Genomic DNA, 12,972 nt, shown 5'->3' on the forward strand with positions numbered 1-12,972 from the left:
GGGACAAACCCAAACCTAAACTCCCTGCATAACCATGAAAACCGAGCTACTGTTCTTGGGCGGAGGGAAGAGAATGACCAAGCTCAGTGGTGGGAAGAGCCGGCATGGACCTGGGCGCAGGGTCACGACAGACCCGCTCAGCCCACTCTCCAGCTGCATCTTGGGGCTCAGAGCCCAGGCACACAGCCTGTCACAGGCCACACAGGCATGTGGTCGGCGGCCCACAGAGCACAGCGCCAGGTCACCCTGCCACCCTGAGTAGCCTGTCCGTGTGGGACAGGACCGTGGAGACCAGGTGCTCAGAACCTCTGGGTGACACTGAGACCAATTCCCCCAATGTGGTCCTAGCACAGGACTCTTGCCACATCACCCTGATGTCCAGGGCTTGCTTCAGGATAGCCTGCTTTACTCCGCTTTAACAAACACCAGAGCAGGTGGCTGCAACAGCATCTGTCCTCCCCTGGCGCTGGAGGCCGGAAGTCCGACATCCGGGGGCAGGGCAGGGGGGCGGGGAGGGCAGTCCCTCCCAACGCCTCCCCTGGGCGAGCGGATGGATGGTCGTGTCCTCCCCAGGTCATCCCTCAGTGCCGGTCTGCATCCTGACGTCCTCTTCTGATGAGGATGTAGTCACACTAGAGCAGGGCCCACGCTAGTGACCTTGTTTACCTCATCACCTCCTTAAAGACCCCTCTCCACGTACAGACCTGTTCGTAGGTGTTGGGGCTTGGGGCTCCACCCTTCAGATTTGGGGGGAAAATAGTTCAACCCAAGGTACCTGGGGGGGAGGAGTGGATAAGGACCAGCTGCCTGCACACTGATGATGTTCAAAGTCGAGGCACAGGAGCTTCAATACAGGAACTTCTCATGCTTGGACCTGCCGTCTTCATAACAGAAAGGCTTTCTCATTTGGTCTCATCAAAGGAACTTTCTCTGAAGTTCCACTCTCGTGTGTCCTCTGAAGCCCCACTTCTGGCTCAGTGGCCACAGAGCTCATCTGTGTCCCCAGCATCTGGTCCTGGCACACAGTCAGCACCAGGGAACAGTCACTGGAGAGATAGGCAACCCCCAGCGGCTTCTGCGGCACAAAGGGCCGACCTCCTCCCCCCAGCCTGGGCCCAGGGCCTCCCAGAACCTCAGGGGCCCCATCCTGCACCCCACCTGCTGCTGAACATCACATACATGGTCCCCATGTGGGGTGATCTGATACCCAGGGTGCCCCAGGGTTCTCCCACGCCATGTGGGCACCTGCTCTCCAGACCAGATGCAGCAGCCTGAGCCGTGCTTCTCACTGCACAAAGCCTGTCCTAGGCGATCAGGTAAACCAACAGGAGGATTTCATGCTGTCACATTGGTCCTTAGGGGGTGGCTGGTCACTCTCACCAAAGAGCGGTGACGAGCCAGGCTAGTGCTGCTGACAGAAAGGAACAAACAGGACAGCAACAGTGACCGTAGTCATCGAGCCCCTCAGTACAGAAGGCACTTGTCCCTGACCTCATAGGCGCAAGGCTGACAGCCCCTCTCGCTTCAGAGCAGCCTCCTTGGTGGTACCATCGCTGAAAGAAATGTGTTCCTCTCCAAACGATGCTCGAGCAGGAACAGAGAAGTATCATGAGGTTCGGGTATGCTCTCTGGGTCTCACCCGCAATGGCCGGTGAGTCACGGATCTGAAGGTGGCAGGGACTCTATGGTTCCTTAGGTCGAAAACTAATAAATACAAGGTACTATGTGAATGGGAACTCTCCAAATCGGAGAGGAATGAGCCTCGTGACTGCTGGCCTCACTGAACTTGTCCACTGGCCGCTGGACCTACTGCCTCCACCAGGCACCTCCTGCCCCCCCACCGCCCACCTCCCAGCTCGGGGGTGCCACATGGTCACCCAAGAGTCACTGTGAAACCTACTCCAGCAGAAAGATAAAACAAGGCACAGACCCCAAAGTCCCTTCATGAACCCCATGTGATGGCTGCGACATGTCATGACTGGCAGTTTTTAATGAGAGAAACAAAAAGGAACAGAGAAAAAAAAAATCAGATTGTGTTGCTTATATAAAGTACCATTTCTGGGACGCCTGGGTGGGTCACCGGTTGAGCGTCTGCCTTTGGCTCAGGGCGTGATCCTGAAGACCCCGGATGGAGTCCCACATCGGGCTCCCTGCCTGGAGCTTGCTTCTCCCTCTCCCTGTGTCTCTTGCCTCCCTCTCTCTTTGTGTCTCTCGTGAATAAATAAAATCTTTAAAAAAATAAAAAAAGAAAAGTACCATTTCTTTAGATTTTCATTTTAGCTACATACGCACACGCACACACACACAAACAGGCACACGCACACTGGTGTGGAAGGCTGACAGCTGGACATGCAAAGGTATAAAGGCACTGGTCCAGCCAATCACCAGTGCCTCACAGACACCACCTGAGGGGCAATCCAGCAGCTACAGGAGCTGAGGACCCAGGACCCATAATGTGGGGGACTGCTTTCTCCCCACTTTTTATATGAAAACTCCAAAATTCCAAAAAGTAAACAGAATAACGGATGAGGAACATGCACCTCCAGCGCATTGGGCTATCTCCCCTCTGTTCTGCTTCCAGTCTGAGTAAAGCAAATCTTAGGACTCACATGATCTTACCTATAAATAGCTCAGTACACATGTCTATCAGTCAGACCTGGACCACATGATAGAAAAATTATATCAGGGGATCCCTGGGTGGCGCAGCGGTTTGGCGCCTGCCTTTGGCCCAGGGCGCGATCCTGGAGACCCGGGATCGAATCCCACGTCGGGCTTCCTGTGCATGGAGCCTGCTTCTCCCTCTGCCTGTGTCTCTGCCTCTCTCTCTCTCTGTCTGTGACTATCATAAATAAATAAAAAAAAAAATTAAAAAAAAAAAAGAAAAATTATATCAACAAAATTAATAATAACTCCTTGCTAGGGGATCCCTGGGTGGCTCAGCGGTTTGGCGCCTGCCTTTGGCCCAGGGCACGATCCTGGAGTCCCGGGATAGAGTCCCACATCGGGCTCCCGGAATGGAGCCAGTTTCTCCCTCTGCCTCTCTCTCTCTCTCTGTCTCTATCATTCATAAATAAATAAATAAATAAACAAACAAACAAACAAACATTTTTAAAAATCTTAAAAAAAAATAATAACTCCTTGCTATCATTTAACATCCAGCCCTACATTTCTGGGGTACCTTATAACCTTTCTTTTTCTTTCTTTCTTTCCTTTTACGAAATGCAAACAAAGTAACCCAGTGTAAAAACATTCAACTGTTCAGGTTGAAAGCTTGGCCACTGATGGTTTGACCCGCTGTAGCAAAAGCAGGAACCCAACAGAGTAGAGGCCCGGTGGTGACCTCCCACAGGCTGAGGTCTTTGTCCAATCAAGCATTCGATCCAACTCACGTGTACACCTACGTTTGTCACAAAAAAGAATTACAGCCTGACAGAACAGTGTCAAAACTCATGAAACTTGGATCCAGGGGATCCCTGGGTGGCGCAGCGGTTTGGCGCCTGCCTTTGGCCCAGGGCGCGATCCTGGAGACCCGGGATCGAATCCCACATCGGGCTCCCGGTACATGGAGCCTGCTTCTCCCTCTTGTGTCTCTGTGTGTCTCTGCCTCTCTCTCTCTCTCTCTGTGACTAACATAAATAAATAAATAAAAATTAAAAAAAAAAAAAAACTTGGATCCATTTCATAAAGAGGCAACCTTATTCTCCAAACCCCAAATCAGGACTCATGATCTGAAAGATACCAGCCACCGTGAGGACATGTGTGCAGGATGTGTGCCCCAGCAGTCAGTCTTGCTCCCCCAGGCCCCACGCCACTAGCAGCCAGTGGATATCCTGGTCCACATACGCATCCCACAGATGAACGAGGACCTGCTCATTTCCTGACCAGCTCCTCCAGTGTCCCCATCAGCCAGGATTTTCCACGACACATTACAAGGGTTCCAGTCGCCCTCATCATATGTGCCACGGTAGCCTAAGAAAGGACAGGGCTGGGGACACCTCAGAGGCTCAGTCGGTTGAGCGTCCAACTCCTGATTTTGGCTCAGGTGCTGATCTCAGGGTCATGATATCGAGCCCCACGCCGGGCTCCCCACTGGGTGTGGAATCTGCTTAAAATTCTCTCTCCCTCTCCCCTAATTCCCCATTGAAAGAAAGAGAAAAATGAACGGACAGAACTGTACCTGGGGCCACTCTATATGAAATCCACTCTGTCCTACTTATTTTCTGGCAGTTCACAGACTCCTGTCCTGAGGCCACATTGACAAGACACCAGGACAAGTGTCTGAAGACATGAAAACGCCTACCAATCCACATTTATAAAGTATAAATCTGGGGGTGGCTGGCTCCCTCGGTCAGTACAGCATGTGACTCTTGATCTCAGGGTCATGAGTTCAAGCTCCATGATGAGCCTAGAGCCTATGTAAAAAAAAGTCAAAATCAAAAAAAAAAGTCAAAATCAAAATACAAAATAAAGGTTTAATCTGCAATTTTCGGGGCATTTGGGTGGCCCAGTTGGTTGAGCAGCTGCCTTTGGCCTGGGTCATGATCTCGAGATCCTGGGATCGAGCCCCACATCAAGCTCCCCCACTCAGCAGGGGGTCTGCTTCTCCCTCTCCCTCTGCCCACCTGCCTGTGCGTTCTCTCTCAAATAAATAAAATCTTTAAAAAAAAAATCTGTAATTCTGAGGGAGCTCACTAGAGAGAACTTTTTTTTTGATATTTTATTTATTTGGGATCCCTGGGTGGCTCAGCCATTTAGCACCTGCATTCAGCCCAAGTTCACGTTGGGTCTCCAGGATCTAGTCCCACGTCAGGCTCCCTGCATGGAGCCTACTTCTCCCTCTGCCTGTGTCTCTGCCTCTCTAGGTCTCTCATAAGTAAATAAATTAAAAAATGTATATATATATATATATATATATATATATATAATTATTTGTTTATTTGACAAAGAGAGCTCGAGCTGGAGGGTGGGGCAGAGAGGCAGAAACAGACTCCCCATTGAGCAGGGAGGGAGCCTGACATGGGGCTCAACCCCAGGGCCCTGAAATCATGACCTGAGCTAAAGACACATGCTTCACCGAGAGCCCCCCCAGGTGCCCCTGAAGAAGGAATTTAAATGTCTGAACTGTACTTTCATAATACTATTAGGTCCTTACTTCCGCTGTTTTAGCTTGAATTTGTGTGTAACTTTTAAAATAGACTAATCTGGTTATGTGACCATAATGAGAACAACGTAAGCACCAAATTTCATGAGCTGGAGGTGACCTCACTGCAAGAGGAGCAGAGCAGGAAGGTTCTGGCCAGAAGCAGCAGGGAAAGTGTGCTAAGTCGTGGCCTGGATAGGAATTCACGTCCCAGAGCTGTCTGGCTGGCCTGCCTATGGGAACATGAGCTAGGGCAGGGGCAGACCACAGAGAAAACACAGAGCTCCTGGCTTAGGCAACTATGTAACCAGTGATTATCTTCTCCAACAGACACAATGAAATTCATCATCAAAAAAACAAAAAAAAAAAAGAAAGAAATTCAGCATCAACCTTCTCCAGCCTGAATGTTAACACTGCTCCTAACTCTGAAATTGTTGAGTTGTTTTGTTTCTTATTTTTTTAAAGATTTTTTATTTATTCTTTTTTTTTAAAGACTTTATTTATTTATTCATAGAGACAGAGAGAGAGAGAGGCAGAGACACAGGCAGAGGGAGAAGCAGGCATCATACAGAGAGCCGGACGTGGGACTCGATCCAGGGTCTCCAGGATCACGCCCTGGGCTGCAGGCGGCGCTAAACTGCTGAGCTATTTATTTATTCTTGAGAGACACAGAGAGAAAGACAGACACAGGCAGAGGGAAAAGCATGTTTCCTGCAGGGAGCCTGATGCAGGACTTGATCCTGGGACCCCGGGTCACAACCTGAGCTAAAGCAGACAATTAACCACTGGGCCACCCAGGCATCCCTAAAATTCTTGATCTTTACTGGCTTCTCACTTCTATTTTATTTTTTTTTCTCACTTCTATTTTAAAAGCTCAGGAATATCTCATGGATTCTTTGTCTCTCTCAACATTGTGGAATATTCTACTTTTCCTACTAAACCCTGTAGAAGGTTCTAGAAAGAAGTCAGTGTACCTACCCCCTGCTCCCCCATCACTGACAGGTTAGCATCCATTCTAAGGAGGTGAGCCTCTGTAGCCAGCACCTTCTGGCCCGAGTGTGGAAGATGCTTCCAGGCCAAGCCCCGAGATCTGCTTGGGACATGAGCACCACTGGCAGCCAGGAGTGCTGGGGTCAGGCCATCTCCGGTGGGGGCCCTGGTCCACCTGCCTGCTGTATAACAGGGAAAGATGCAATGTGGAGCCTTCTCCCAGCTGTGGCAGAAACATTAAGCTCAGCTCTCCCCCTTTGTGGTGGGCAGCACCCCCCTGCAGTCTAGCGCTGGCAGACTGAATCACTTGCTTGGGCTGTTTTCCAGACTTAGGAACTGCAACTGGTACCGTACTTGAATGAGACACACATTCACGACACAGCAAGGAGAGGGAGAGAGGGAGAGAGGGAGAGAGGGAGAGAGGGAGAGAGGGGAGAGAGGGGAGAGGGAGAGAGGGAGAGAGGGAGAGAGGGAGAGAGGGAGAGAGGGAGAGAGGGAGAGAGGGAGAGAGGGAGAGAGAGCGCCACACGATCCCCGAGGACCACCTGGCCACACCGGATTTCAAGCACAGCCTTCCAAAAATGGTGCATCATGTAAAACAAGGTGCGGAGACAGAGGATGGGCACAGCTGCCTCCAGCCGGCTGTGCAGACTGGGGAGAGCCGAGGACCTCCCAAAGTCTGAAACTCGTGCACCCGAAGTGCACATTAACGAAATCCAGCAGATGAGAAATCCTCTACCTGAGAAAGGAGAAATTTCATTGAAATCTGGTTTTTCTTCTTAATGGCCTCTCCGCTATTAGTCTCCTGAAAATGAGTTTATCAACTACTCCAGCCTACAGTTAAAGCCACATTTGTAAAACGACGCAAACCAAGGAGCCCCTTAAACTGTGTCCGAAATCCAGGCGCCAAATGGAGCGACCCTGCAACCGCTGAGCGAGCCGCGAGCAGCTGCCCCGAAGCACAGCTTCTCCCTTCTTCGGAATCAGGACACAGAGGTCCCTTGGGCAGCGGAGACCCCGGCCCTGGAGAGCCCCCGGGGCCCGCCCGCGCGCGCGCCCCCTCCCCGGCCCGGCGGAGCCCGCGGGCAGAGCCATGTGCACAGCCCGGGTTTGGGGGACGCGCTGACCGGAAGGGGCGGAAAGGCGTGGCTCCTTCCTCCCCGCGGGGCGGGCCGGGCGGAGGACCACCTAGCCCCATTGTCCAGAGACTCGCCTCCCGGCGCATCCGCGGACGCCGACCCCCGCCGCCCGGGCCCAGCGCGCGAGGTCCGCCGGGGGCCCCAGCCTGCCGGCCCCGCTGTCCCCCGACCTCCCCCCGACCGGCGGCGGCGGCGCCTCCCGGTCCAGCCCCGGCCCCCCTGCCCCGCCCTGGGGTCCAGCCCGGCCCGGCCCGGGGAGCACGCTGCCGCTGCCGCTCACCTTCTTGCCCTTCTTGCCCTCCTCCTCCATGTCGCCGCGAGCGGCTCCCGCGGCCCGGCCCGCCCCGGGAGCCCCGCGCCGCCCGTGGCCGCTACATGCTCGCCCGGCCCCGCGGCCGCCGTCGCCGCCGCTCCTGCGCCTCCCGCCCGCGCGGCCGCAGTCTCCCACCGCGGCCGCCAGGGGACGTCCGCGCCCCGCACCCCGCACCCCGCACTTCCGGGCCGAGGCGACGCCCCGCCCCCGGCCCCGCCCCCGCCCTCGGGGCCCCCGGGGACGCGCCCGCCTGGGCCCGCCCCCTCGGCCGTGGGACCGCGCCTGTCGCGCCCCTACCCCGCCCCACCCCTTCAGGGAGGGCGAGAGAGCGCGAGCCCCGCCCCAGCCCGTCCCCTGCCCGTCCCCTGCCCGTCCCCTGCCTCTCAGGGCTCCAGGAACCGCTTCAACTTTTCAATTCTGCCGCCATCTTTAGGGCAGCCACTTCCCGGCGTGCCTCGCGCTCGGGAAGGGCCCCCCCCCGCCGCCTCGGGCCGACGGGAAACAGGGGCGGGGCCATGATGACGGGGAGGAACTATTCAGTAGGTGGGGGCGTGGCCTGTGGAGGGGGAGGGGCTCGCAGGAAGGTGAGGCTTGCGTGGCTGGTGGGGAGGGGCTGGGAGGCGGGGCCCTGCGTGAAGGGGTGTGGCTAGCAGAGAGGGAAGGGCGGGGCCGGCAGCAAGGTGGGGGCGGGGTCTGTGGGGAAGGGGCTGGCGGGGCCGGCGGGGACGGGGAGGGGAGGGGGCGGGGCTGGCCGGAAGAGGAGGGCGTGGCTTGGACGCTGCTGGGCGGGGCTGGTAGGAAGGGGGCGGGGCGAAGCTACTTCCTTTCTCTTTTTTAATTTGCCGGGTACCTTCAGGGCCCCAGTGACGCCCCTTTAAGCCTTGCTGCGCTCCAGCACCCGTGTTGCTTAAGCCCTCAGGAAGGTGGGGTGCGGTAGGACGCAACTCCTGGCCCCCGTCGGGACAAAGCGCAACCGGCCAGCAGCTACCAGGCTGTGTCAACGTCCGCCCCTCCGCAGGCTGGGGTCGGCCGCGTCCCGCCACGAGCTGCCAGTGAGCCCCTTGCAGCGCCCCTAGAGAGTGAACTGACACTTGTGTTAAGTGGTGACCTCTGCCAGCTGTCCGTGCATCCCTTCCAGCTCCGCTCGCGCTCCTTTCCTGCCCTGCGCGCTAGAGCCGGATCCTCTGAGCCTCCCCTGTCCCCGATGGACCCTGCGCTGGAGCCAGGCCTCTGCGCCTCCTCTGTCCCCGGATGGCCCAGCGCTGCAGAGCTGTGCAGCAGGAAGCACTGGGAGGCGGTGTGGGAGGCAAGGCCTCCAGGGAGCTCCTAGGCAGGCACCTGCAGCCTCTGCGGCCTCCCCGCCGCAGGGGCAGCTTCTCACAGCTCCGGGGCCTTGGAGCACCTGCCTCCGAGGGAATTTAGCAACTCTCCGTGACCAGCTTTCCCTAGGCTCTACAAGGACTCCCAGCGAGTCCTGCAGGCACTTCTCCAGCACGTGCGGAGCTGTCGCTAGGCTCTCAGCCCTGGGGGGAAGGGGTCACTTCTCTGGGAGCTTCATATCAGCCCTCAGAGTAGTAGCTGCATCTTGTATTTACAATCCTCGTGTTCTTCAGACGTCTCCTTGCTTTAACCAGCCAACCCTTTGTTGCTCTGCTATACTTAACACTTGTTTGTATAGCACCCCCAGGCATATTCCAGGTCCTTTGGCACATAGAGCGGAGGTGGGTGAAAAGATCTTTCACTCTACCTTTTTTTTTTTAAGATTTTATTCATTTATTCATGAGAGACACAGAGAGGGAGAGGCAGAGACACAGGCAGAGGGAGAAGCAGGCTCCATGCAGGGAGCACGACGTGGGACTCGATCCCAGGACCCTGGGGTCACGCCCTGAGCTAGAAGGCATACGCTCAACCACTGAGCCACCCGGGTGTCCCTCACTCTATCGCCTGCACTAATTTAGCAGCCACATCCCCAAACACAAACAAGGCAGTGTACCTAGCAATTAGTCTCCCACTCATGTACCTTTATATATTTTGCAGCGGAGAACACTCCTCAAACTCCCCTTAGCCTGTGTGTCAGGAAAAACCCACTCTCCTCCTGTGCCTCCTTTGCTCTTACATGGCTGGCACTCTCTCAACACTGCTGACATCAGACGTCCAGGGGTTTTCCCCACACCAAGAAGTTCTGATACCAGCAGAATGTCCCACACTTTAACTCACTCGGCAGCATCTACCCAGACATGGCATCAGATCCCAGGGGTTGAGGACTCAGTCCCATAAGACTGCCCACACAGATGCCAACAGCAGTCAAGGCTGTTACCTGTGCTAATTGGCTATTAATCTGGGCTCACACAAGCCTCTCTTGGGCTCAGTTAACTCGCTAGAGTGGCTCACAGAACTCAGGAAAACAGTTCACTTACTGTTTACCAGTTTATTAGAAAAAGACATGATAGGGGCACCTGGCTGTCTCAGTGAGTGGGCCAGGGTCCTAGGGTCCTCAGGGTTCTGGAATTGAGCCCTGCGTCATCCCACATCGTCTGAGCTCCCTGCTTAACAGAGAGTCTGCTTCTCCCTCTCTCTCTGCCCTTCCCCCATCCTCTCTGACTTCCCCTGTCACATAAATAGTCTTTTTTTTTTCTTTAAAGAACACGATAAAGAAAACTGGTAAACATTCAGATGGGAGAGATGCCTATGGCGAGGTGTAGGGACAGGCACACGGAGTCCCCTATGTCTCTCTGGGGGCACTACTCTACTAGCACCTCCAACGTGTTCACCAACCAAGAAGCTCTTTGCACCCCATAATCTGGGGGAAATAAGGAGGACCAAACAAATGAGAACAAGCAAGGCTATTTGTCCAGAGCCTGCTATAATGAGGGAGTCACTGCATCCCTTGGTTTGGTAGAGGCCCAAAGGCAGGTGGGGAGGGGGAGAACTTCATGGCTGAAAGAGGGGGACTCAGAGCTGCCCTGCAGGGGCCGGGGGCCTAAGGAGCAGGAGGTGCTCTAAGTGGACATGGGGCATGCCATGTGTTCGGTTTTCTCTGGTTGGTCCTGAGTTGGAACTGGGAACAATAATTAGGTAAGATGTCAGGTACTGACCAAGTCCTGGCTCTCTGGCTTATCTGGATTGTTATGTGGTATCGTGTGGCTTCCTGGGTTGTCACTAGAGACAGCAGTCTGAATTCCCCCAAGTATGACTTCTAGCAGCCAGCTTCCAGGGCGGGGTGGGGGTGGGGGGTCTTCTGCAGAGGAGGGCCTCATTTCTGAGCAGGCTGCACCAGGTCAGCCGGCGAGGTCTATGAATAGTCTGGCCGCTGGCCACATGTTTATGCAGTTTCTCATAACCCACAGGATGAGGCAGCTGCAGTGCTCAGAGAACACAATATTCCTCCCAAGGTCACACCTCAGTTGCAAAGTGTCCAGAGGGCCTCCTTCCTCTTACCAGTAACCTTCCGAGCCCACCCTGTGGCCCCACCTCATGAACAAAATGACCGGAAGGGCCTGGGGGGGTGTTTAGTCAGTGAAGCGTCCAACTCTTGGTTTCAGCCCAGGTCATGATCTGAGGGTCCTGGTATCAAGCCCTGCATGGGGCTCCCTTTGCCTCTCGCTCCCCGGCTTGCACTCTTGTTCTCTCTGTGTCAGTTAAATAATATCTTTTTTAAAAAATAGGGACGCCTGGGTCGCTCAGTGGTTGAGCGTCTGCCTTCTGTTCAGGTCGTGATCCCGGAATCCTGGGATCGAGTCCTACATCGGTCTTCCTGCGGGAAGCCTGCTTCTCCCTCTGCCTATGTCTGTAGGTCTCATGAATAAATAAAATCTTTTTTAAAAGAATATGATAAGTAATTACTCAATGCAATCCCAAACCTTCCAAAATTTCCTTTCTACTCTTGCAATGAGATGCAGCACAGCTGTCTCTAGGGTTCTCTCTTTGCAGCAGGTTAATAAACCAAATTTAGGGATACCTGGTTTGTCCCTGGTGGATCTGGCTGTTGGGCTCTTTCGCCCAGTTGAAGTAGCACCTCTTCCACTAAATCTTCAGATGCAACTTTTCCCTCCTCCAGCCTGAGAGTGCTTTCTCTGCATCTCCTGATGCTACAGTCAACCATGTTCGGACATTCCCTCTACTAAACTATAAGGTCCTTTAGGGACTGCGTGGGCTTCCTCTTTGTATCCAAGAAGTTCTAGTGAGACAAATGACACACACCTGACCAGGCTGAGACAGGAGGGCACTGACGGTTCCTAGACATGGTCTCATACAGATGCCTTCCCACTGGACTCGAGTTTTCCAGAACACCCTGAACACTGGAGATTTATCAACTGGCCTGCTCAGAGGTAGTTTTCTCCTACCCACATGTTGGCTAGATACCAACTAACTGGTGCGGTTTGTTCTTTATTTATTTTTTTAAGATTTAAAAAAAAAAAACCCAGGATTTTATTTATTTATTCATAAGAGACACAGAGAGAGGCAGAGACATACACAGAGGGAGAAGCAGGCTCCATGCAGGGAGCGTGATGTGGGACTCGATCCCGGGTCTCCAGGATCAGGCCCTGGGCTGAAGTCGGTGCTAGGCTGCTGAGCCACCCGGGCTGCTCTGTTCTTTATTTTGTTAAGTGAATGTTTTCCCCATTCCCAAGGCTGAGAAGACTTCAGTGTTTTGTTCCTGTCCTGATGCCCATCAACTAGCTCCCTCGTGAGAACAAAACGGCTAGCAAGTAACTAACTCGGTATCTCCAAGTCGTTCTCTGGCATGTGCCCGTGCTAAATCCAAAGGAGGGAGGGGGGTGACTTCCTTAAGTGAAAGAGAAGAATTTCTTCAAGAACTTCAAGTGAGTTCTCGGTGAATCCGTATTTTCTAGTTTCTGCCTGTAAATGATAAAGGACCAACCCGCTCCAGATGGTACCGCCCGGTCAGAGGCTCAGCCGCAAGCCACAAGCGATGCAGGCCACAAGCTCCCCAGCTCTAACCCTCTGAATTCTTCCAGACCCAAACTGCTAACGGTCTTCTCCCTTGGGCATACATTCCAGCTGGCCTGCAGGAATAATGGTTATTCCTCTGAGATGTGGATTTAGAGAACATTCTTTTGCACGGTTTGATAGTGAAGAAGCGCTGAGAGGTCTCTGTGTCAGTCTCAGAGGGCCTCCCTGCAATCGAGCTCTGATTATGAGGTTTCTAGGGTTCTCGTGTCCTTTATTACTTGGGGGGGGGGGTCAGTCTCCATGGAGCATCTTTCCGTCTCCAATGGATTCTGTTGGTTGTCATTTTAGGAAAGAGCTTCTGGTCTTCCAGGCCTGGGGGATGCTCGCGCGCCCACCACACCCCCACCAGGTGCCCGGGGCCTTCCTGGCTCCCAGATGCTCCCCTGGGAGGGCGTCGGGAGGCCGACAGCACCAAG

The 12,972-nt window shown here is 54.2% G+C and overlaps 1 protein-coding gene across 1 annotated transcript in view; it reads right to left on the reverse strand.

Moving 5' to 3' along the window:
• CCM2 (CCM2 scaffold protein) overlaps nt 1-7,698 on the reverse strand; it is a 45,507-nt gene extending 37,809 nt beyond the window's left edge. Inside the window, exon 1 of the mRNA XM_055335393.1 lies at nt 7,550-7,698. Coding sequence (XP_055191368.1) covers nt 7,550-7,579 — 30 coding nt within the window. The 5' untranslated portion in view covers nt 7,580-7,698. The remainder of the gene's footprint in view (nt 1-7,549) is intronic.
• Between the last annotated feature and the right edge of the window lie 5,274 nt (nt 7,699-12,972).

Source organism: Nyctereutes procyonoides, unplaced genomic scaffold, assembly GCF_905146905.1.
Source record: "Nyctereutes procyonoides isolate TBG_1078 unplaced genomic scaffold, NYPRO_anot_genome, whole genome shotgun sequence".
Lineage (NCBI taxonomy): Eukaryota > Metazoa > Chordata > Mammalia > Carnivora > Canidae > Nyctereutes > Nyctereutes procyonoides.